This window comes from Sorex fumeus, unplaced genomic scaffold (assembly GCF_029834395.1).
Source record: "Sorex fumeus unplaced genomic scaffold, SorFum_2.1 ptg000044l, whole genome shotgun sequence".
Taxonomy (NCBI): Eukaryota; Metazoa; Chordata; class Mammalia; order Eulipotyphla; family Soricidae; genus Sorex; species Sorex fumeus.
This window is the reverse complement of record NW_026606101.1, coordinates 36,305,301-36,331,638: the sequence shown is the minus strand read 5'-3', so window position 1 is coordinate 36,331,638 and position 26,338 is coordinate 36,305,301. Positions and strand designations below refer to the sequence as shown.

At 42.1% G+C, this 26,338-nt stretch overlaps 1 protein-coding gene across 1 annotated transcript in view; it reads right to left on the bottom strand.

The window, feature by feature from the left end:
• The window catches only part of PCSK2 (proprotein convertase subtilisin/kexin type 2), a 297,709-nt gene that overhangs the window by 32,913 nt on the left and 238,458 nt on the right, over nt 1–26,338 (bottom strand). Inside the window, exons 7-8 of the mRNA XM_056121353.1 lie at nt 15,203–15,291; nt 6,670–6,845 (exon numbers count right to left, since the gene is read on the bottom strand). Of these exons, the coding sequence (XP_055977328.1) occupies nt 6,670–6,845; nt 15,203–15,291 (265 nt within the window). The remainder of the gene's footprint in view (nt 1–6,669; nt 6,846–15,202; nt 15,292–26,338) is intronic.

The window sequence follows — 26,338 nt, the reverse complement described above, 5'->3', positions numbered from 1 at the left end:
CCATTTATGACAGGGTAGTGAGTCATTTTAATCAATGAGTTGTAAGTAGGAATTATTGTCACCTCATATTTCCAGGCTTAAATATCTACTGATCAGTGATAAATGCTGGGGAGAGTTGTCTTTCCCTCTACAGACTCGCAACATCCCAGATGTCAGCCTTGGTTGACCACAGTGATGGAGGCATGGGGCCTAATGGAGACAATGATGGATTGTAGCTGAATGAGAAACTATATTGTTTGAAGCCTCTGAGCTTTGTGGACTGTTTGTTACCAGAGCATAATGTAGCCTCTCCCAACAGATTAAGTTTATCATGTTCACTTCTGTTAAAGTTATAACAGATACAGCATTCAAAAAAAAAAAACCCAACATGTAAAGAAGTCCCTGGAATTTGGATCCCAAGTCAAAAGCAGCCATTTCTATGATACTTCAGCAGCTACTGGTTTCACTTTTCCTGAGACTTATTACTCTCACTACCATCTACTGAATTGCTTATTATTTTAAAAGTGTGAATAAAACAAAAAAAGGGTTTTTTTGAAAAAAATTGAACATAGAGTGAAAAATATATTGAATTCCCATGTATCCATTGCTCAGCTTTAATAATGACCAGATTGGAAAATATGTTTAAAGGTTGTATTAGTAATACTTAGCACTCCTTTTTGGGTAAAATACTTCCCCTTTTATGCTTAGAAAGCCCCTCTCTGTCAATATATCGGTTATTAAATTAAATTTCCTTTTATGTTTTAGTGCTTCATTCACTTCTGTTCTTGTCTGTACTTGCAAGGTTGGAGATGGAAAACCAAGTAATGCATAGTTTTCGTCAGAGCCACTTTGAAAAAGACTCACCTGCAAGGAGCGGTACATATTTTCATAGAATGATTGGCCGCACCAAAAGGAAGAAAAGGACTGGTCAGAGTTATGGTCCTTCAGCATCAGATGCTGAGACAAAGATTTGGGATTATACAGGTATCTGAGGGCCAGTGATGAAAATAAGCAATGGCTCAGGAGGACAAGACTAGCAAGGGCGTGGGGAAAACCCACATGTAAGCTCATGAGAAGGTTTCTTCTGTAGGCAACTGAGCTAAATACCTCTGGATTCCCTTTTTGAACCTGCCACTAAGACAGGGGACCATCCCTGGAGTGTTAATCCCTCATGGTCCCCATGAAGTGGAAAGCCTGGATTGTTTTTATTTTATTTTTTATTTTTATTATTACTGGAGCACTTTCGTCCCGTTGTTCATCCATTTGCTCGAGTGGGCCCAGTAACGTCTCCATTGTTACTGTGTTAGGCATATCAAATACGCCACGGGTAGCTTAATAGGCTTTGTTGTGCGGGTGAGATACTCTTGGTAGCTTGCCGGGCTCTCCAAGAGGGGGGGGAAGGAATCAAACCCGGCTCAGTCGAGCCGGCCACACTCAAGGCCCTACTGCTGTGCTATCGCTCCTACTTTTATTATTTTTAAATTAAACAAAATTTATTTTATTTTTTATAGCATTACAAAGTCGTTCATGATTGGCTTTCAGCCATACACCCCATCCCTCCACCGATGTACATTTCCTAGCACCAGTGTCTTTAGGCAGAGCTAGAAGTTGACTAGAGAGCAGGAGTCATAGTGAAGTGAGCTACAGCTGTGCCAACACGACTGACCACCAGATGGCAGTGTCTGCCTCATGCCCTATTCCTGTTTGGCAGGAGTTCAACATTAAGTGAGAGTGTCAGGATCTTGGAGCACAGGCTCTAAGCTCTGATTAAACCCTTTCCTCCAGTTCCTGGCATCCATTGTCTCTAATTCTGGCCTGTCCCATTGTAACATTCACTGTGGCCATTCCCTGTGCAATTCTCCTTTGTTTCCAACAGGATTCAACATGCTGTGATGAATCAAATCCGTGACTTTAACAAGTTCTGTGACTTTCAAATGGTCACGAACCTTGTTAAAAGATTTACATTCCTGTTAGTCCCTTAACCTGGTTGGGTTTTTCTCGGGGGTCTGATAGATCACTACCAAGAAGGCCAAAGAATGAGTAAGCCACCTTTTCAGTTTGCCCAGGGATTGGGGGGTTTTCTGCCGAGTGGACCTTTCAGAATCAAGACGGGAAAGTCCCAGGTGAACCAGAATGATTGTGATCTCACCTCAGCCTGCTTCCATTCTGCTTGGCAGAAGTGAAAGAAGGGATCAAAACTGCCTCAACTATGTCAGACGTTTGTGAATTCTGTGTCGTGGCAGCTACCTTATTCACTGACAGACCTGCATTTTATTTCAGAGCATCCACTGGCTGACGCAGTATTCCAGAGTCCTGTCATAGCAGGACATCCTTGCCTCTCAACAATTGCTGCTGCTATGCTAGGCCCACAGCTCTGATTAAGTTTCAGCAGACTGCACCAGTGCCTTACGTTGCTCAGGACTGATTAATTACTGTTTCCCTTGACAGTCCTTCACTCCCTCTCTCCTTGGCAGTGGCTTTTAAGTCACTCTCTTGCAAGTGACCCCTGTGCAGCATGCTCTGGTTGGAGATCTGAGATCTGTGCTTATGGCACTTACAGTCCCCAGTGAACAATCACTCCAGTTTCTGTAGCCTTGTCTTTAAATATTCCTAAGAAGGTCCCTCTACCAACAAACACTGACATGTGATTAATGAGGTTAGGGATGGCCATCAAACCCAGAGATGTGTCTGGGTTGCCCTGGGTGACTGTGTTTGCTCACGAAGTGGAAGTTCATGAATCAGCTGTCGCTTTCAGGACTTAAAGTGCTGTCTAAAAATGTTCTTATTGGCTGTCAGAGCAATAGAAGATGCTGTGGCTTGTAACGGTGTGCTTTGTTGCTCCATAAGTCTCTTTGTCAGGGCTATAGCTTCTTGTCTGACCAGTAAGCACAACCTTGCTGGTCTTTCAGGGTAGGTTGGATGTGAACTGCAGTTTGAGATTGCAGGATATGGCTGTGGGGATCGGCTCCTCTTCTCTGACCTTATAGCTATTTTGTGCCAGCACTGGTATCTCTGTCTCTGGAATTTCTCCCAAGAGGCAGATCTGCACACCTATTCCTGGCTGAAAGTGTTAGGGGCATTTTCATACCTTGAGGAAAACCCTTAACTTTTATTCCAGTGCTCTTGCCACAGGTAGGATAACTTGAGTGTGGCGACTGTGAGTGTGTATTCTTTCATTGTGGGATTAAGATCTGGTTGCCTTCAGGAATAACTGATCCTATAACACACTTTCTATTGACTCTTTTCTTCCCTGAATAACTTATTGTTAACTATTGGTGTTCCTTTCACATTCAAATCAACACTTTGAGCTCAATATGTGTCTCAGGTCTGTTTACTTACTGATAATCCATGTCTGCTAGGGAAGAGGGCATCTGACAGGGGTTCCCTGGGGTCCTTGTTTCCACCTGATTCTTGAATGTCTATTTCTTTCCAGACACACAAAGAATAAAGGAAACAAAGTCTTTGTGTCAACAGTTATCTAAAATCTTCAGGGCCAGATATCTGAATTGGGCAGCATCACCGTCTTCTGCTCCTCTCTCATCCTGCTAGTAGCTCCCCATGTGGCCTGTGAGTGTGTTCAAGCTGTTCAAAGCTGTGTGAACTGAGCTGTTCAAATATCAGGAATTCTCATGCCCATTTCATGTTGGCTGAAGGTGAGTTGCTGATTGGTTAAAACTTGTCATAATACATTATTTTTTCCCCACATGGTTCCATTCAAGGGAGAAATCAGTCTCATTCGGTTTCTCATTTCATAAATGACTTCTGGGATTTTTTGTTAAATACACATATGCTGGATGTTCTAAGGTAAGGACTTTAATTGAATGTCTTATAAAAGTTGTTTCTCCAAAGTCTGGGCTAATCTGAGACCTGTGGGGAAGTTGTTATGTTGGGGAAATACAAGGATTTAGTGTGTCATAGGATTTTCTCTATTGCAAGGGAAACATTTTTAATTGTTTTTGCTTTTTGGGTCATGCCTGGCAATACTCAGGGGATACTTCTGGCTCTGCACTCAAGAATTGCTACTGGCGGTGCTCAGGGGACCAAATGGGATGTGCAGGGGATTGAACCTGGGTTGGCTGCCATGTGAGGCAAGTGCTCTACCTACCATCCTATCACTCTGGCTCCTTTTCAAGGGAAATTTTATGCTCATTAAGGTAACATTCTTTTAAAGCCTGGCTGTTTAATGCCTGGTTATTTAACTATTCTAACTGAAGGAGAACCAGCAAAGCTCTCTGACCAGGGGTCTCCAGATTAATGTTTAACATTGGCTCTCTGAAGGGAATCCATAAGGTATTTATTTGCCAATTTCCATGTCTAATTTTAAGCTCCCAAAGTGGTGTCAGCAAGGCACTGCCTCAGTCTCAGACACACTTTTCTTTCTTTCTGTTATGTCATGAGGATTGTCACATGCTTCTCCTTTGAGGAACAATGTTATTATTATTGGTACTAGTTGGATTTTGGGCCACATCCATTGACCATGCTCAGGGTTTTCTCCTGGCTTTGTGTTCAGGAATTACTCCTAGCAGTACTCATGAGACTATATACAGTGCTGGGGGATGAAGTAGGTTTAACTAAATACTAGGAAAGTGCCTTACCCTTTGTACTATCTCTCCAATATTAAAGACCATAAACATGAAGGAGAAAAGTGGCCATCAGCTATCTCAACTTATAATTTTTTATAAAGGTGACAACTAGGGGAGCCTGGAAAAGTGGCCAAGCAAAATATCCCATCTTAATAAGTCTTAAGAAGAAGGAAAATGGACGAAAACAAGGAACGGGCTGAGTCAGTAAGAAAGAAACAAGACGGACCAGACTGGCTGAGTCCCTAAGTGCACGGGCCACAGTGGGTAGAAAGCCACGGACTTGTTTCTGGTGCCTTGCAGTTACCTTGTATCACAAGAATGTCAGTCTTGTCCAGATCTGTATGGAGGGGTGGTGGGGATGGGATGTTCCAGCCTATTATCTTCATCCCTCTGGGGCTTTCTTATAATAGAAAACCTTACGTGGACCTTTGTTCCTGACTAATCTCAGAGCCAAACAAGAGTGCATGGCTCAGCATCACTCCATTAACCATCCCGATCAAGACAATTTATACCATTTTTCTCAGAACATGAGTCATCTCCACAGCCCTTTCCTGCTCATTAAGGGTTTTAAAAGCCAACTTACCTGATAGTTTTATTATCGTTGGGTTACAGAATATGTAATGTAGAGATTGTTTAGAGCATCATTTTGCAAATTTCCAGAGGGTCTTGTTAAAAATACAGAAAACAAATGGACAAAGGCAACAGAATATGAGAACTTGTCTATAGAACTCAATTTACAAGATGGGGGTGACGGGCTTAAGGATTAGGAGGGGGGACACTGAGATAATGTGGGGGGAATGGGACACTTGAGTAGAGGGTGTGATGTTAGAATGTTGTGTGCATAAACCCTGTTACTAGCAGTATTGTAAATCATGATAAGCAAGTAAAATGAAAAATTATATGAAACTTACATATTCTTAAATAGCAGATAGCTGGGACTACGTTTTTACATTTCTTAGAAACTCCAGTGCAGGACAGTATTCATACTTTGGGAACTATTTTGTTGTAGACTACTTTATAGAAAAAAAACATGAGTCATGGGGGACTTAAGTAACCATTCTGAAGTTCCACTGCCAACAAGGGACAGTCAAGATTAGAGTTGTCTCCAATTCACCAAGCTTAACTCTATACTTGTCTAGGTCAATCAAAATAAAGAAATCTCAGCAACAGAAGAAGTGGATTTTATTTAGTACAACATAAACTATATATTCGATATGCCAAACACAATAACAACAAGTCTCACAATGTTACTGGGCCCACTTGAGCAAAATTGATGAACAACGGGAAAACAGTGACAGTGAAACTGTATAGAGAAGTTGGGAATGAGTACAGGCCTGCAGAAGAGCCTGTGATTCTGAGTGATGGTTTATTCATTCAGTGATCTCTTCTCATGTGGAGCTCAAGCAGCTCTGATGGGAAGATAAATGGTGACGGGAGAGATACAAAGGTCTTGATAGGCTTGACTGTGATCCCATAAAACTTTGACTTTTTAGACAGCTGATGCTTTAATTTAGTTTGTGGGAAAAATGGAACAACTCTGCGCTGAGAAGCCCTAATTTGTTTTATTATCATTTAGGGTTGTAGCTCTTTGTTCATTGAGAAACTCTAATCACCAGAGCCAGGCATGGTAAGTTCAAAGTTAGCTTCTTCTAGCCTAAATTTAACCTACTCAAACATAACTCATTTAATTCTTTGACAAATTTTATACTGTTTATATAGTTGTGTCTTGTGCCACAAAGTTTTGGGTGTCATTTGTTTCAGCATTCATGTAACCAGGACAAACTGTGGAGATCGTGTCAGGGCCAAGCACTTGCCTATTTATACCTCACAACAATCCCAGGAAGGAAAACATATTGTCACCATTTTATAGGCAAGAAAATTGAGGCCAAGAGATGTGGAGATGTGGGGAGGTGTACAAACACTAGGTTGGTTGTCTGGGACCTGAACTATTGCAAGAGCATACACACTCGTCTCTGCTTCTTGCTCTATTCTACTCTGCCCTCAACTCTGTGTTCTCCTCCTCTCTTCCCCGCCTTCCCCCCCTCTCCCAATTCCCAGGCCAGACCCAGGTGATTGTCAGGGTCTAGTGTGGCAAGAATGATTCTACCTTGTTTACACCGTCTGCCATGGCCTGAAGTGTGAGCTCCCGGGGCCCATCCACTGTCTTTCCATTGTCCGTGGGGCCCCAGCTGGCACTGTAGATGTCGATCAGTTGTGGCATGTGGCTGATGGAGGAGGCTTCGATGATGTCAGTCATGAACGGCTGGTCCAGCATCCGGATACCTGCAGACATGTTGGGTGAGAAAGCACAGTGTTTTGATTCCCAGTTTATAGGACACTGAGTGGAAGACGGGTCTGTTCCTGGGTGTTGATGGGCTGCATCCTGGGGGCATTGGGAGATAATCACGGCTATGAGAATTACACACAGAGGATCCACTAAGAGACAGACCCTACTACCAGTCTTATTTATTTCATTAGCACTGTTGGGCCACACCTGGTTGTGCTTAAGACTTACCCCAAACTTTATGTTCAGGAGTCACTCTTGGCAGTGCTCAAGGGATCATATGTGCTGTATGGATTGAACCAAGGTAGCATCCTCCAAGGCAAAATGCCTTACTCACTTTCATATCCCTCAATCCCAGGGCCTTTTTAGCCTCTAGTTGCGCCAAATCTTTAGTAACCAGTTGAAAAGAATTTTATCAAAGCAAATTTTGCTAGAATTCCTATTGGGGAAAGGCCATCTTTGTTGTAAAGCATCCTTGATAAGCCTGACTTTTTTTATAATTTTATTTTATTTTTATAAAATTGTTCACAATAATTGATTATATTCAATATTCCTACAGCAATCTCACCACCATAATACCTTCCCACCATCATATTTCAAATTATTCCACCTCAATCCCCAAAGCCTGCCCCTAAAGCAGAACTTAAATAATTTATTTTGTATTGATTTTTATGAATAATCCACTAAAGATGATCAAAAAAAGTTTCCTTAGAGGAAAGTGTGTGAAGATTGTTGTATCACCCTGGAGCTAATAAACCCTTGTATAGGGTATGTGATATGCTCCAGGAGCTCTAAGATTTTAAATAGGGTGATATGGCTATAATGAAAATTTTAACTGGATGGTGCCTTTGGGATCCAGAGACATCTCTGTGGCATGTTGCTCTCTTCCTCTTCCAAGGTTTATTTTTGGTCTCTGGATCATGGCTGTTAATGAGCTTATATGGCACTGGAGGCAGTAACTGCCAAGTTACCAGATGCACAGGGAGTTGTGGGGTGGTCATCCATTCCCGACTCTGTGCAATCTGGAGATTTTGGTCACAAGTCCCACATACCTGGGATTTTCAGCAGATTCACTCATGGATGAGGCTTGTCTGAGCCCGTGGATGTTGGCCATGAGCATGATAAGTCTGATTCTAAGTGGAAGCTGTGTCTAAGTGGAAGACATCTTCAGGGACTGAGAACAAGTCTCAGAGGAGAAGTAAAGTGACTGTGCTTGATATGCAGGAGAAGACATTCCATTGATAAAATCTACATTATATAGTACGGAATCTATTTCATAATATGAGCCAGGAGGCAGAGGGCAAGGGGTAGGAGCAGAGCAGGGAAGGTAATAAGAAAAGAGAAATTCTCAGTTGCACTGTAGCTGGGAAGGAACTTTAGGGATGACAGAGCATTTCTGGTTGTTCTAAAATAATGTACTAGGTGCATGATATGTTCTTTTCCTCGTTCCTCCTGTGGTCTCTTTCTCCCTAATCTTGGTAAGGTTAATGCTATTCTCTGGAGCCTTTTGGGAGTGACTTCTCATTGGGAAGCTGAATGGAGCCTTACAGCCAGGATTGTATGTACGTGACTAGGAGCCACACACAAGAAACAGAGAGCAAGGGTGCTCTGTGGGCATGAGAGAGTGGTAGGCATTACCCTCTGGTAGGAAGATTCTCTCTGGTTAGGGCAGGAGGAGCCAAGGGGACGGGTGTACTGTTTCTCCACTACTAAGCATCATAGTTGGGAACATATTGCTCTTTGTTTGATGTGCTATTTTGTGGCAAAGAGATTAAAATGCTAGTTAAATTGAACCCACATCTTGCCATCCATAGAGTATGAGATAAAGGAGCTGTGCTGTACACAGTCAAATCCTGGGTCCTGACACTATGTATCTGCCCCTGAGGTCACAAGATATTACTGCACACTCTACCAATGTTTGTAAATTAATTTAAATCAATACAATTTGAGTTCTTTCTTTTTTGTTGAATTTTTAGACCACACCTGGTGTTCTCAGAACTGACTATTAACTCTGTGTTCAGGGATTGCTCCTACAGGAACTTAGGGGTCCATATGTATCTGAGGATTGAACCCTGATGGGCAGTGTCAAAGGCAAGCGCCCGGCTCAATGTACTAACCCTCTGTACAGTTTAGGTTCCTTATGGCATGTGACATTGATGTTATCTTCTCTCCTCAAGTCTCTCTTTCCTCCACCCTGTCTCTAGCCCACTCCCAGGAAGTGCAGCCATTGCAGCTTCACCCAGGGCTCATTGTTCTTCTGTTTAAATGATGTGCTTTGCACTCATTCGTCTGGGAGTTTTCCAAGTCTTGCTTCCCAGGTCCCTTTTAACACCATACTCCCCTTTAACACCACACTTTACAGCACTTCACTATTACAGTGGTGCTTGTGTTCCATTTATGTCTAAACAGCAGTCTTTCAGTCTTTTTGTACAGGGCATTTGTCTATTTTATTGACATTGAGGTCTTAGGGTTTCAACCTGACACTGGGAATATATCTTCAGTATAACAAACATTCGATGAATAAACACATAGCATTTTCACTTTCGTTATTTAAATTTTCTCCTACCAGAAAACACAGATTCAGAAGAATAAATAACAAGCCCAGGTTTTCCATTCTCTGCCATAAACCTATTAATCAAGTCATTTGTTTGGTCAATAATCATCTGTTATGAATTAACATTCTCATTCAGATTAAGTGTAGTCTCTGGATTTGAATTTTCTGAAAGCTAAACTGATGTTCTAAGGGCTATAAAATGAAAAACCTACATTTTGCTGCGAACCCATTTATATTTGAATTATTTTAAACATTTATTCAACAAGGTGGCTGCCAGGTTACAGAATAAACCGAACAGCTTCTTCTTGCAAGCAGTCATGCCCGTTTTGTGAGTGAGGAAACAGTGCGGAGGTTGGGATTCACTTGCTGCAAGGAGAAAACTCAGATGGTCTTGAACTACTCTTGAAAACAGATGATCAGTACTGAATATTACTGGTGTTGGAAGGTGAGAGAAATTCTACCTTTCTTAAAGGAGGCCTTCACTGTCCAATTTAGCAGTAAATGGCCACAGGAGGGTTTTTTTTTGTCATACATTCAGACTATGTTTCATCAGTCTTGTCCTATGCTCTCTCTCTCTCTGCAGCTTTTGTCATGCTGTCCACTCTCTATTTGTGGCCACCCTGGCTTCTGTAAGCTGCATGGATCAGCAGAACTGGCGTATGTTAATTGTTGAACTATTTCAGTACCAGGGAAGCAGGGACAGTCACAGATGGGCTCAGGGCTCACATTCATACTCAGGAGTCAGGCCCCCAACAATATTTTAATGACATTAAACTGGGAGTATAGACCCATGCATTAATTCAATGAGATGCCAGTGTCAATTTTTGTAAGCTCTGCACTGTTGGTAGACAAGACAGACGCTTGGGTGACCCAGGGGTTTACAGTGTCTCTCCTCTATGCCTGAATGCCCTAGGATCCATGGAGAGAAGGGAGAGGAGGAGAAAAAGAGAAGGAGAGTCAGAGAAAGCAAGAGTTATAGACAATACCAGAGACTGATTAAGAGGCAGAGGGAAAGAGAGGGAACTAGTCGGGACTGGAAGACAAACAACTGATGCGATTCAATGACAAGGACAAGTGGGAGATACGTGCGCATCAAGCATTTCTGCTGCAATTCCACAGGTCTAAAGGGGCATTAACACCTGGCGTTGGCTGCAGCTCACTCCTTTTACAGCCAGAGTGTCCCATCTGCTTTCCCCAGTTTGGGTCGCAGCTAGCCTGGTTGTGTTGCACAGCCTGGGGCAGGGGATGTGAGATAAATTCTTTCTGCCTTTGCTTTTGCTGCAGAAGGGCAAGGTGTACCTGACACCAATAAGTAGCTCCACCTGCCTACAGATTTCAGTGCCACTAATGGGAGTCTTTTGTTTTGATGAATACTTGTCTGCAGACTGCAAATTAATGCTGATCCTAGGTCTTAAGGATCTGAAAACATCATAATCAATGTGCCAGTGAGCCTCTTCTATTGACAGGCTCCCCAAAGTAATTGCTGACTGGTCATAGGGATAAAGAAAAGGTCTGGTGCAAGGCCCTGAAATAGTACAGTGGGTAGGGTGCTTTCCTTGCAAGTCCCAGGGACTGTCCCTGAGCATCGTCAGGAGGAATTCCTGAGTTCAGAGTCTGGAGTAACTCGTGAGTATTGCTGGGTGTGATCTCCAAGACAATACAAAACAGAGGAAATAAAATGAAAAGGCTTGGTGAAGCACTGACTTTAATCATTGAAGAAGTCTAAATTTGACACACTTGCAAGAGATATCATTTGAAGGATTAATCATTTTAATCTGTGTCCTTTTATTTTTTTGTTTTGTGAATTTTGAGTAACATTTCAATTTTACCTTTTTGGTGTCTGAATCTCTTTGAATATGTCAAACATTGATTTAAAAATTAAAATTAAGAAATAATGACTTATTGGATAAAGTCTTTTAAAAAACAAATGGACCTAAAATTAGTATTACATTTTTAAAACTAATAAGTATATAAGAAAAAGTATATAAGTATATAAGAATAATCAAAGTCTAAAGTGACCTTTTTTGGCTTTCTGGTTATCAAAGCTACAAAATGGTACTAAAACTTGGGGTATCCTGTATGTATTGGTCTGCTGCAGAGCCTTCAGGGTCAGGCTCATTGGTATTTCTTCCTCCCCCACTTCTGTGTTGTATGGAAGAGGTGGTGACCACTCTGTTCATGAAAACAGGTGGTCAAAATCAAAGACAAAGCTTGTCTTAAGGAAGACATTTTTGAGAGCCACTTATGTCAAAAGTCAGGAGAGATGTGGTTAGGAGCAGTGAGTTTCCTGTCACTGAGGCATGTTGTTCCAACCTGGAGTCACGCTGTATTAGGAGAGCAGGATGAGAAGTTGCTCCAGTATTTAGAGCTGAGTATTTCACCCAGAGGCTAATCAGACTAAATGGGAACTTAATATACAATGTAGGTGGCATTGCCAACCACAGAATCAGGATGGATCATTGAACAGATGTTACTTATAACAGTGGTTCAGTATTTGGAGAAAAGCCAAACAAAACTGGATTCCTAGCTAGCTTGTAAAGGTGGAATACAAAGGTGGAATCCAGATGGATTAAGGACCTCTTATGAATGTTGAGGAAGATATATTTGCACTCACTAAAACTGACCACAGTCTAATATCTGGGACATACCAAGAGCTGCAAAGCACCAAGAAAAAAACTCCTGCAAAGAATGAGGAAAAATGAGGAAAGTTCATGAATAGAGAAGAACCAACCCACAGATGAAGAGATGCTTAGTGTTTCCTTTTTTCTCTTCAGGGGATCTATTTAATTATCTTCACTTCTCCTTATATTTCTGGACCCAAAGTCTGCACCACCTGAACTTGGTCTCTTTGGGGAATTTAGGTGAGAGACTTTGGAGGGAACCGGGATATCACCACCATTCTCCATCCTGTAACGGACCTGGATACTGTCAGAAACTAGCAATGATCTTCGGTGGCCACCAGGTGGCACTCTAGACCTCTAGCGCAGAAAGAATCCCTGGAAGAGAATGGATCATTTTCTACTTACCTTAGAAATAATTTGGGGCAGGGGGGCGGGGGGCGGGGGGGGGGGGAAGGGGAGAGGAGGGAATTTCCCTGCCTGCTGATGAACTGCTGATGAAACTGCCAGCCAGATGAACAAAATGTTCTATTAGATTTGTTAGGTCAATGAGCCTGAAATTTTGTTGCAATTATTGAGTAACTCTCCAGGTCTTCCGCATAGAGGTTGTTTTATTGTTTTGCTTGGCTGGGGAAGGTGAGCCGACACTGGGTGTTTTGAAGGACAGAACGAGGTCTGGAATTTACTGCCTGTCGAGCACTGAGAATCAGCATGAGAAGTTACTGAGCAGAAGAGTGGAGGTTAAGGGGGGGTAAAGAGAGCAAGGAGGTTATTTTGCTCAAAATCTTTTTTTGTGACTGGACAATGCCGTCTAATAGGTCTCTGATCTTGGTTTCTGGAACTTTAGAGCATTGCTCTAGGATTTCACACACCAGGGAGATTTGTCTTCGAGGTATCATTTACATCCTCTTTGCTTTCAAAGTCTGTGACGGGGCGGTAGATGCTGCCTGGTCCAGGCGGGGGATAAGGTGAGGATTCTCTGCTTAACCAGAGCTGGCATGCCAGATCAGCGCAAGACTCCAGGTCCAGAGTCCACCGCTGGCCAAGGAGAGGATAAACTCCTCTACCTTCTCACCAGAGGGTCAATTTTGAGAGGAATCCTCCTGTACCTCAATACCCTACTAGTCCATGAGGGCAATTGCATTGTTTTGTGTCTTTTTTTTTGCATATTTTTTTTCACATTCTGGTTTCCTGGAAGCACCTCCCCAATAAAATCTTTGTGCCAATATTGCAATATTGTTGCCACTGGTTTTGCACTTGGAAATTTGAAAAGTGCAGAAGGAGAAGGTACAGTTGCTGAGCAGTCTGAAGAGAACAATAAAGGAAAAAAGGTGAGAGGCTTATGGAGAAAGGAACTCCCCGAACCTCCAGAATGCCTTGAGTTTCTTCTAACACATAACATTTTTCAACAGCAAGTAGTTCCAAGAATTCCTTATCCAAACACTTTGGATGAGCATAGGGCTTTCCAAGCTTTTGGGGATACAATAATTGGAAATTAAAAAAATAAAAATCCACATTTGAATTTTTCAGTTCACTCAGCTCTCCGGTAAACAGAAAAACCACCTTGCCTCAGATGTCACCCAGTGCCCAAGTCTGGCTGATAAAATATTAACCAGGTGATATTTTTTCCCCTGGGCTCATCATGGCTTATAACATTTTAATGCCAGCATTATGGATGCACACAAACTAAAGAGAGATGAAACTCAAGCAATGTCTCCTCCTTAGAACAGATATATTCTTTTGTGAAATTCAGTGCTCTGCTCAGGCAAGCTTCTTAGCAAACAGTGTTGAGAGAGGTTAATGGTGGGTTTGTATGGGTCACCCTTGCTTTATTCAGGTCCTTGGATATGCAAGTGTCAGGACAAAATAATTTAATGGTTTAATTAAATTGCCAGAAAAAATATCAGGACAGTTGAAAAAAAAAGAAGAGCAAAAAAAAAAAAAAATAAAACCAAGGTTGGGTGACTCAGTCTGAATATATAAAGGAAGTATTTGATACAAAATATGGAAAGAACCAGGAGCCACTCCATTCTCCAACATCCTATTGAAAATTTATGAACATCTCTTATTCTTTCTCCACGTGTGTGAAATACATGGGTTTATATATTTCAAATGACCTACCACTCTTATGTTAACTCCTTAAAGGAGGCTCTGATTTTTTAGACTTTGTTAATTATTATTTTCCTTGAACTTAATAAGAAGCTTCAAAGGTAGAATTTATTTACTTAAAATGAGATATACTGTGAAAAACAAGAGTTCTGAGTGTTTTCAGTAATTCATGTGTATTTCCTTACATTCTGTGATCTTGATTTGAATCTCATGAAAATGTTATTGATATTTATATAATTCCATTTCAATTAAATGTAAAATAAAAACAACCTTTTTTTTGCTGTTTTAAATGAGAATGGCATCTATTTTTGTTTGTTTGGGGGTCACACTTGACTGTGCTCAGGTGTTGCTTCTGGCTCTGTGCTCAGGATCGCTCCCTGGTGACCTAGAGGAACATATGTGCTGCCAGGGATCAAACCTGGATTAGCGTGTGCAAGGCAAGTGTCCTGCCTACTGGGTCCCTGATGTTGGTTGTTTTTGTGTGCCTGGTTAGAAACTGGGATGGTATACCAAAAGAACTTTGGAGATGTTGACGATGTTTTGTTCCTTTTTTTTCCTCTCTCTCTTTTTGGGGTGGAGGGGTGGAGGGTGTTTCTCCAGCTGTGGTTGGGAGTCTGAGGGACTTGCCTGGCAATTCTCAGTCCAACGGCACATTTGACAGCTCTGTGCGTGGGCTAAATGCTGCAGCACTGCAGAGACCTGCGGGGATTGGAGCCGCCACACCAGTGGAGTTTAAGCGCCCGTCAATCTCAGGGCCCATGTGCTAGTCCTTTGTATATGTTCTCAGCAGCCCTACATGTTTTTTCTTGATCAATATGATCATCTTTGTGAAAATTCACTGAGCTGACTGTCGTCACTGTGTACTTTCCTGCATCTATTTTACACATAAACTCAAATACTGAAAGCTTACTGATATTGCAAAACAAAATAATTCACTTTTGCTAAGTCTACTAATCCTAGCTCCCATGCCTTAGTAAAAGTTGTTGCCTCTCTCCAACCAGGCAAGGGGCCAGAGTGAGTGGGGTGCACTCTGGGATGGGCTGCTTGGTTCCCACTGTTTGGCAGGGCAGCATACCTGCAACCTTGGAGTTGTATGCTACTCCGACCCCACAGATGTTGTTGTTAGCAGCAGCAGAAACTTCCCCTGCACATCGTGTTCCATGGCTGTGGAGGAAAATAAAGAAAATTTAGAAACAGGGTCAAAACACTTTCGAGGCGGTACCTTCAATTCTATCCACTGGAAATGACTGATCTGAATCCTTTCAGTGGTTCAACCAGCTGGAGCCAGTTCGAGGCTTACCAGAGTTTCCCTTTGTCTGTCCCACATTTCCTTTCTTTCCCTTTCTTATTACAGCTGCATCCTTGATCTTGGCTGTTGTCTGCCACAAGATGCTTCTCAGAGCATTTTTTCCCTTTTTGTTGGGGGAAGTGGGTCACACCCAGTGATGCTCAGGGGTTACTCCTGGCTCTGCACTCAGGAATTACTCCTGGCAGTGCTTGGAGGACCGTTTGGGATGCCGAGGATCAAATCCAGGAGGGCAAGGTGCAAAGCAAACTCCCTTCCTGCTGTACTGTTTTCCAGCTCCTCTCAGAACATTTTTAACCTTGAAATTTTATCTTTAAAAAGAGCTATCTTCCTCCAAAATGCATGTTTTGTAGTTTTCTGATGAGAACAGAATGATAGAACAGGTTTGTGCTGGCTGAAATGGCTGTGTTTTGGGAAACATTAGATTGGTATGTTGGGGCATATTTTCCATGTTGGTTTCTATTGACAGGAGTGCGATGCTGTTACTAATTCACTGTCACTGTCACTGTCCTCCCGTTCATCGATTTTCTTGAGCAGGCACCAGTAATGTCTCTATTGTGAGACTCATTGTTACTGTTTTTTGGCATATCAAAAACCTCAGGTAACCTACCAGGCTTTGCCATGTAGGCGCAATTCTCTCAGTAGTTTGCCTGACTCTCTGAGAGGGACGGAGGAATCGAACCCAGGTCGGCTGCATGCAAGGCGAATGCCCTACCTGCTATGCTATCACTGTCCCGCTGTTACTAATTACAAGATAATATTAGGGTATATACCTTTTTGGAAACATAAACCCCCCCATGAATTTTTGGAATATAGTCTTTCTCCCCGAATAAAACATTTTGGAACATAATAAAATATTGGAACATTTTGTGTACAATTTCAAGCAGGTCACAGAACCTTTGAGGTTGAGCAAATCAAGAACCATGGTCATACATTAAATAATCTTTCCAAGATTCATCTGGCAATTCTGAACAAGGCCTTCTCAGAGGTTATATTCTAGAATTTTCTCTCACAGACACTGTGGTTTTATTAATAGTCTTGCTTTGCTTACTTGTTTCCTTTTTAAAACAAAGAGTTCCTCACAGTTCTTGTCCTCCTATAGGTATTTGTTCGTCTCTGGAATTGAGCTGACAACATGACCTATTTTGATCCAGGGAATATGAAAAAGGATGATGTGCTACTTTATAGTTTGTTTGTTCTGGGGGCCACCCTATGATGCTCAGGGATTACTCCTGGCTCTCTGCTCAGAGATCATTTTCTTTTCTTTTTTTTTTCTTTTTTTTCCCTTTATTTTATTTTATTTTTTTTAAAGTTGTAGATTTACAATTTTTTGTGCTTGGGTTTCAATTATACAATGATCAGATACCCATCCCTCCACCAGTGCCCATTTTCCACCACCATGGATAATATCCCTCCCACCCCATCCCCCCATCCCCCCGTCTCTGTGGCAGGGCAATCCCCTGTGTTCTCTCTCTCCTTTTGGGTGTTGTGGTCTGCAAAAGAGGCATTGAGTGGCAAACATGTTCAGTCCATAGTCTACTTTCGACATGCATCTCCCCTCCTGGGAGGATCCTCCAAACATCCTTTATTTGGTGCTCCCTTCTCTATCTGAACTGCCCTTTCCTCTAGGATACCCGGCTGGCCTCTAAGTTATGGAGTAATCCTCCTGGTGCTGATCTCAGCTATTCTTGGGTATTAATCTCATACTTTGTTACTTTATATCCCCCAGATGAATGCAATCTTTCTATGTCTATCCCTCTCTTTCTGACTCATTTCGCTTAGCATGATACTTTCCATATTGTACCACTTGTATGTAAATTTCATGACTTCATCTTTTCTAAGAGCTACATAGTACTCCATTGTGTAGATGTACCAAAGTTTCTTTAACCAGTCATCTGTTCTTGGGCATTCAGGTTTCTTCCAGTTTCTGGCTATTGTAAAGAGTGCTGCAATGAACAAACAAGTGCAGATGTCACTTCGACTACACATTTTTGCCTCTCTGGGATATATTCCCAGGAGTGGTATTGCTGGGTCAAATGGGAGCTCAATTTCTAATTTTTTGAGAATCGTCCATACTGTTTTCCAGAAGGGCTGAACCAGTGGACATTCCCACCAACAGTGAAGGAGTGTCCCTTTCTCGCCACATCCACGCCAGCATCGGTTGCTTTTGTTCTTTTGAATGTGGGCCACTCTTCAGAGATCATTTTCCTTGTGAGACATGGGGTACCACACGGAGTGCTGGGATTGAACCCCAATTGGCTCTGTCCAAGGGAATACTCTACCCACTGTATTTTGGCTCTGGCTCCTGATGAACCACTTTTATTTTACAGGCCTGGGAGCTTCTTTTTCTGTCTGCTGGGACTGAGCTCTATCGAGAGACACTGGCTGGTCTTTGTAAGGATGAGACTACATGAGGAAAGGCCACAACCTCCATGATTCAAACACCTCAGAACTGTGGGGTCCAACATGAGCGGTGAGACACCTCCCTTCTCCGGACCCAGCTAGATTTTCTAGCCCCTCACACCCCATCAGTAGTTAATGAACAGAGACGGACTATTCCTGCCAAGCTATAGGACTGAACAAATAAATGCTTGTTCTTCGTGTAAGCATTTTACAGTAGGTTTGTTAACTGATAATAGAGAAGGGAAATAGACATAATAGAAAAGTGAAACAAGCACTAACTCTAAGTCCATCAAAATGCCTGTTTTTACCACAGATAGAATTTCCAGACCGAAATCATCTGAAATTACTGACCCCAACCGTGAGATGTCCTGTATGTTAAGGCTTATGAAGTAGTTAAAAGATTGAGTCCCGTTACCAACTCTTCTGGAATAATTTGAAGACAGTTTGTTGGCAGGATGGGTAAGGACTGCTGCTTCTACTCTCTGCTCAGACTATAATGAATTAATGCTGGTGAACAGAGTAACTGACAGCTCATCCCTGGGGATCTAGGATTTCTGCAGTGCTGATGAGTGTCCTGCTGGTGACATCTTCTTGAGGCAAAGCTATTGTAAGAGTCTTTGGGGGGAAAAGTCACATCTAAGGCCCGAGGGAAAAAATACATATGTGTTTATACATTTTCATTTTCTATATAAGCAAAAGAAATCTTGCCTCCATAAAAGCTACATATTCCTTGGACTCCAAGTTCCCTTTGGAGGATGAAATTTACATATTGTGTCGAGCCTTGTGGAAAAGAACCGAGAAAACAAAGTCTCGAGCAAGTTACCCTACTTAAGTTTTCTGTAAAGAACATTGGAGAATTTTGAGGCTGTTACAGTGGGACTTGTTGGGAAAGTCTTTAAGGGAAAGACTTTTGATGTAAACTTATTCCAAATGTTGAAGAAAATGCAAAATAAGATGCCAAAAATCAATATGGAAGTGGGTGTCTATGTATATTCAGAGAAAATATATATATTCCTCTTACTGAATGATGCATTTAATTTATATTTGTACATGTAACTATTATATAATTTTATGTAATATATTATATATTAAATACACATGTTTCATATTTGAGTGTATATTTATATAAAATAAATGTCATACCTAAAGAACATCTATACTTTTAAAATGGAGCTTTAATGGATACTAATTAAATCTGACTTGTTGGCTTGCTATTTGGTTCATGCTGAACAAATAAATGTTTAAATTTTAAACCTCAATGCCATGTCTAATTTGACTGAGCACCAATTTCCTTATTATTTAATAATCAGCCCTGTCAAGGGCTCCCTTCTGAGACCAGAAATGTGCAATTAGACTGCCTGGAGTAGTTCCGACCTCTGCCGACATCAGTGGCAAACACAGATGTGTTGGGAGAGGCTCTGCTGTGCCGGGGCCCTGCACTTGGGATGCAGGAGCCAGACATCCGAGAGCCGCCTGCTAATGACTGGTCATTCACTGACTGCAGGAGCCTGGCTCAGGGCTGCTCCTCGCTCACCCCTCTAGCCTCACAGGAGCGATTCCATTTCACAGATGCTTAAGTGGAGACTCAGCACGGTTGACTGGAAGGTTTCTTTGTGACAGGGTGACGGGGCCAGACCTTTTGCTCAGTGACTGTATCCCAGAAGCCCGCCCCCCTCCCCCCCCCCCCCCCCCCCCCCCCCCCCCCCCCCCGCCCTCCTACCTTTCTCTGCTCAAAAACTGCACACTCAAGGCTGGAAGAAAACTGCATGTGGATTGGTCAGAGTAAATGAAAGGCCTTAGATATTTCCACAGTCTTTGTTTTTGGCCTTCCAGAGGGAGATGACTGCCATGGGCTCTCCAGAGGGACATTTTTGTTGTTAACTTAGGCAACAGTAATGTATTATACACTTTCCTTCCTTCCTTCCTTCCTTCCTTCCTTCCTTCCTTCCTTCCTTCCTTCCTTCCTTCCTTCCTCCTTCCTTCCTTCTCCTCTTGTTTTTATAATTAAGAATATGGGGGTAATGGGGGGTGGGAGGGATACTGGGATCGTGGTGGTGGAGAATGGGCACTGGTGGAGGGATGGGTACTTGATCATTGTATAACTGAAACCCAAGCACAAAAATTTGTAAGTCTACAACTGTACCTCATGGTGTTTTACTAATAAGGCCCTCCCGTTGATCGTCGATTTGCTCGAGCGGGCCCAGTAACGTCTCCATTGGAGACTTTGTTGTTACTGTGTCTGGCATATCGAATACTCTCGGTAGCTTGCCGGGCTCTCCGAGAGGGGCGGAGGAATCGAACTCGGGTCGGCCATGTTGGCCGCGTGTAAGGCGAACGCCCTACCGCTGAGCTATCACTCTTTACTAATAAAAATAAAAAAAAAGAATATTGTTTTTAGAATGGGAGACTTATACCCAAGAATAGTAGAGCTGAATACCAGAAGGATTGCTTCACGGCTTGGAAGCTGGCCTCACATGCTGGGTGAAAAGGCAGCTCAAATAGAGAAGGGACCACCAAGTAAAGAGTGCTTAGAGGCCCTGGTCAGAATGGGAGATGCGTGATGAAAGTAGACTACAGACTGAATGATGGCCACGCAATACCTTTATTGCAAACCAAACCACAACACCCAAAAGGGGGGGGGGGAGAGAGAGAGAGAGAGAGAGAGAGAGAGAGAGAGATAAAGAGAGAGAGATAAAGAGAGAGAGAGAAAGGGAATGCCCTGCCACAGAGGTGGAGTGCGGTGGGAGGAATTGGGTGAGGGTAGTGGGAGGGATACTGGGATCATTGGTGGTGGAGAATGGGCACTGGTGGGTATACAATGATGGGTAGTCGATCATTGTATAACTGAAACCCAAGCACTAACGTTTGTAAATCTACAACTGTACGTCATGGTGATTCATTAAAAATTGTGGAAAAGAGATTAAGAAAAGAGTAATGTTTCTGTTTGGGGACCGCACCTGGATGTGTTCAGGGTTTACTTCTAGCATTGTGCTCAAGAACCACTCCGGGCATGCTCAGGAGACTGCATGGAGTGCCGGGGATCAAACCCAAGCCAGAACCATGCACAGGAAACATCCTACTTGCTATACTATTTCTCCTGCCCCCTGCCCTCTACTTTTCTTTAGAAATTTCAGTGCTTTTTCTTGTCTCTAGAATAAAATATAAGTTTCTTGGGAGTCTAAGTAACTGTAGGGGGAAACAGGTATCAGCTGCCTTTCAAACAGATTTTCTCACTATGCAGGACTGCAAGGGTTTTTTTTTTCTTTTTGCTTAGGACCATTCAGTGGACAGGCGAGAGGGGAAGGCACCTAGAGGAGAGGGAGCAAAGCAGCAGAGACACCTGGGATCACTGTGGGAGGCATGCAGGGAGGCTCGGGAGCTGGGCTGCCTGGCCTCCAAAGGTTTGCAGCCTCTTTCATTTCATTTGAACCCCTACCCTGAGTGCCACAGGGCAAGCTCAGGCTAGCCTCTCACTCTCGTTGGCAACTTTGCACCCTCTAGTCACACGAGAGCCTGCAGTCACCTGCCGATGCATCTGTGAGTGCAGCTGCAAAACGGACCTGGGTCTGGCAAGCAGTAGTGAATGTTTATTGTTGATGAAATGTTTTGTTCGATGGCACTGTTATGGCAATAGACAGCTGCTACAATGAATAAGCAAGGCAGGAGGGACAATCCCTGGCTAGCCTGTGCGGATTAATGTTTAAACCTTGTTCTGTAATTAGAACAGCATTATCCAGATGAAAACCTGCAATCTTCACTGATGTTGGGGGTCTCAGAGTCAGTGCAAGGCATAAATCTTCTTTATACATTCCTGGTGTGTCACCAGGTGGCCTAATCTTGCTCTTTCCTCTCCAAAACGGCTTCCTATATGTATTCATTCACAACGATCTGAGCTCCGCAATTGTCACAGTCCCAGCACTGTGAAGGCTATGAAAATGACTGCATTCAATTCTTATAACAAACTTTTAGGATCTCCATTTTAAAAGAGAGGAAGTTGAAGCATAAAGATATTAAATCACTTTTCAATTTGGAGACTGAGCCAGATGTTTCAAACCCTGGCCTGCTGCTTTCAAATTCCTGTTCTTAATCATGATTCTTGACCATCCCTGTGTGTCAGATAAATGCAGAATAAAAAGGGTGATGGTTAATGTTATGTATCTACATGACTAGGGCACCCAAATATTTAGTCAAACATTTTTTCTGGATGTTTTTGTGGGAATGTGTTACCTAGTGTGGGCATTAGGTAAAGGTAAAGGTAAAGGCCCTCCCGTTGATCGTCGATTTGCTCGAGCGGGCCCAGTAACGTCTCCATTGGAGACTTTGTTGTTACTGTGTCTGGCATATCGAATACTCTCGGTAGCTTGCCGGGCTCTCCGAGAGGGGCGGAGGAATCGAACTCGGGTCGGCCAATGGCCGCTTGTAAGGCGAACGCCCTACCCGCTGTGCTATCGCTCCAGCCTGTGGGCATTAATTTATTATTATTATTATTATTATTATTATCATCATCATCATCATCATCAGTCTATCAAGTGGCATTCAAGAGGCTTGGGGTACCCTTCTGACAATTCTTGACCAACCAGGTCAATGGTTCATGCGAGGTTCTGGGCCCAGCAGTGCTCAGGAGACTTTAAGGACCACACTGGGTGAAACTTTGAGAACCACTTTGAGGTGCTGCCTTAACCCTGTACTATTTCTCAACCCCCAGGCTAAGCATATAAACCAGTGATCTTTGAGGAAAGCAGATTGTCTTTCCTGATATGGGTGGGCCTCATGTGATTAGCTGAAAGCTGACAGAACAGAAAGAATGGCATCCTCCAGCAAGCAAGAACTTGCCTGCAACTTCCTCCAAGTTTCATCTGCAACACTTGCTACTCCTGGTTCTGTGATAGATACTTTTGGATTTATGTTAGAACATCATATCTCCTGTGTTTCTAGTCTGGAAGCCCACCTATAGACCTCGGGCTTGCCAACTTCTTCACCCATGAGCCAATTTTTTCAAATAAATATCTTTCTTACTTCCTACATATATCTGACTAATTCTGTTTCTCTGGAGATCCCTGAGTTTAAAAAAAGTTATTTTAGTTTAGATTAGTTTGGGGGTCACACCTGGCAGTACTTGGCAGCCAGTACTTGACTGTGCTTAGGGATGGTTTCTGGAATGTTTAGGAGACCATGCAGAACTGAGGATCAACCTGGGCCTTCTGCATGCAGAGCAGAAGCCAAACCCACTGAGCTACACTCCTTCACTCTTAAATGAAACTTTAAAACAATTCTCTCTGGTTCTTATCCTGCTTGTTTATGAGTACCATGTATCTAGATTTTCTGATAGGACCTTGTCTCTGATTTTGTTGGTAATTAAAAAAAATGTGGATTACCATTATGTCTTCCTTTAACATAGTTAAATACGTTATCTTAGACTGCCTTGAACTTTGCTAAGGGGTCAGTTGGGTTACTGAGTGCAGACCACAACCGTGTTCTTAAATAAGCTTGGCTCAGAAAAACTACCTATTAACCATGGTGCATGCTCTTTCCCTCATGCAGTTGAAAGACAGAAGGAAACCATATCCTTGGGTTCCTTGGAATTGTAAAGGAACTAGAAGTGACAAGTAAACCTTTGTGTGTGTGTGTGTGTGTGTGTGTGTGTGTAAGAATCTAAGATGGAAGACTATATTTCTTACAGTTGTTAGAAAATTCTGAACAAGCACAATTTTATTCTTACTGAATGATTCTACCATATTATTAAATGTTGCTTGATATCCTTTCTGGAAGGAGAAAATCAGACAGTAAGAGAACTTGAAGGATGTCACAAAGACCACAGAGATGTTTGAGTGACAGGGATCAGAACATAGCAGTTTTTGAAGAATAGAGGCATGAGTTTGTCTGGTCTGCATTGGTAGGCACCTTCTCCCCAGTTTGTGTCATGCTCATGATGAACTTTTTGTGGATTAAATACAACTTATGCTAGTGCATAGAAATGGTTCTTTTTAAAAATAACTTTTTAATGGAATCACTGTGATAGACCCTTATACAAAGCTGTTCATGATTAGCTTTCAGTCATACAGTATTACAATACCCATCCCTCCACCAGTGTCCCCAGGTTCCCTCTATGGCAGGTTTCTCTCTCTCTCTCTCTCTCTCTCTCTCTCTCTCTCCCTCTCTCTCTCTCTCCCCCCTCCCCCCCAATGGTTCTTTAATGACACCAAGGCTGGTAGACACTTTGGTATGTCCACTTGACTCAGGTCTTTATTACTATTATAAAATTTCTAAATATTTAAAAAATAAATGCAATTTCCATAAAATACAATGAATGGCATACGGTCACCATTCATGTCTATCAAAGCCTCATGCTTTCTGTCTTAGATTTTCTTTGTACGTGTTAATATACTAAATATTATGGTTTATTTGATCAATTCTCTGTTGCTAGGCGTTTGGTTATTTCTATACTGAGTGTGTATGTGTGTGTGTGTGTGTGTGTGTGTGTGTGTGTAGTTTTGGATCACAAATGTTTCTGTTCAAGGATTCACAAATGCTCTGTGCTCAGGGATTAGTCTTGGTGCTTCTTGAGGGACCAGAAGTGGTGCTGGGGATTGAATCTGGTTGACCACATGCAAGGTATGTGCCTTATTTGCTGTATTATTTCCCTGGCCCTATATTTTTATTCTTTTGTTAATACAAGAGATAGCTGTGTTCATATAGATACAGGATTTATTTTGATTAAATTCTTTTTTTGTTTTAAGAAAAATGCAAATATTATTTGTTACAAAATTGCTTGATGTACATCTCTAAAAATGTTAATATCCCAAATAACACACAATTATACATAATAGACATCTTTATTGTGATGCTTAAGAAAACTTCAATTTATCAATAAGGGTAAATAAAATCTCCTTTGATCATGTACCTACTTTCATTCTATTATATTCTACATTGTTTTAAATTTTGAAACATAAATCTTGAGGAAAATGAAATCCTGAGGGAAGCAAAGGACAGCTAAAGAATTTTTACCCTTTTGGTCACAGAAAAATTAAGGAAATTGGTCACAGGAAATTAAAGAGAAGAGGAAATATGCAGTGGAATTGTGGTATTCAGACTCATTTCCAGCTTCCTCAACAAAGCAAGGTATCTAGTGTTCTGTGTGACCAGTCATATAGCAACTAAAATGCTTTCATGACTGAAGAAGTCTAAATTATAAGGACACACTCCATGTATTTTATATTGGTGTAGATTTTTCAAAAGAAATACGTCATTGCAGATGCAATAGAAGTCCTTGACAGCATTCTCCTTTGTTTCCTTAGAGATGATCAGTCTACTAAAAGTGATGTGTGGAATGTATTGTGTGTTTTAATGCAGTTGCCATATACCAAGGTATGCAGAAGAATATATGATATTTTGAGAATTTCTTTATGCACTCAAATTTTGTAAGCCTATCTTTGAATTCTTTTTAGCTCTGAATAATGTTCTATTTTTGCTTGGAAGCTTAAATATTCATACTTCTAATGATAGGTATTTTCATTGTTTGAAATTTTCTTGCTCTTACAAATAGTTTACAACTTTTTGTATATTGGTTTTTTGTGCAAATATGGGGGAATTTCTCTGGGTTGTGAATGAAAATAGAGTATATGGACATACACTACCTCTTTCAGTGGGAAAGAGTTCCTCTGACTCAATATCCTGGCTAAAATTTATTTATTTTTATTTTTCCCTCTTTTTATTGATTCACTGTGAGATACTTCAAAGCTTTCATGTCTGAGCTACGATCATACAATCATCAAACACCAATTCCTTCACCAATGCACATTTTCCACCACCAAAATTCCTAGTATTCGCCCCTCTCCCCATTCCACCTGCCTGTGTGACAGACAGTTTCCCCCATACTCTCTCTCTACTTTGGTTACATTCAATATTTTGGCACCAGTCCTACCACCACTCAAATCTCCTGAGAAGGCAATGCTAGACAATTTGATTTGTATTGCTAGTTATGGATAAAATATAATGTCATGTGCCATTCTTGCAGCCGCGTGCTCTGGGAATTCTAAAATTTTAATTATTAGGGTCTGGAGAGATCTCTGCAGGGAGCTGCTCAGTTCAAGATTCGTGTGCATGTCTCTGGATCATGGCTGTGTAGGGGCTTAAGTAGCTGGTGGCCATTTGTGGGCATCATCTCAGAGTTCCATCAGGGTGGGGGGAAGGAGAAAGGCTAGTTCCTCCCCGTCCCATGGGGACTGGCATTTGCTGTCACTGCCACCGCATACCTGGAGCTTTTGTTCAGTTCTAGAAGATGATGACCACCGGGACTCCTAGGGGGCAGATGAAGGGATTGCACCTGCTCCCGTCTGGAGTGACCCTGTGAAAGTGGCCTATTGCAAAGTCTGGAGGCATCTCTTTAGCGTGCTGCCTGGTTCTGAGATTCCTGTGTGTGTCCTAACATTTTTAATTGTCGAGCTTTTAATTTTTGCTAGCCCACTTGGTATGAAATGATACTCATTGTTTCATTTTGCATTT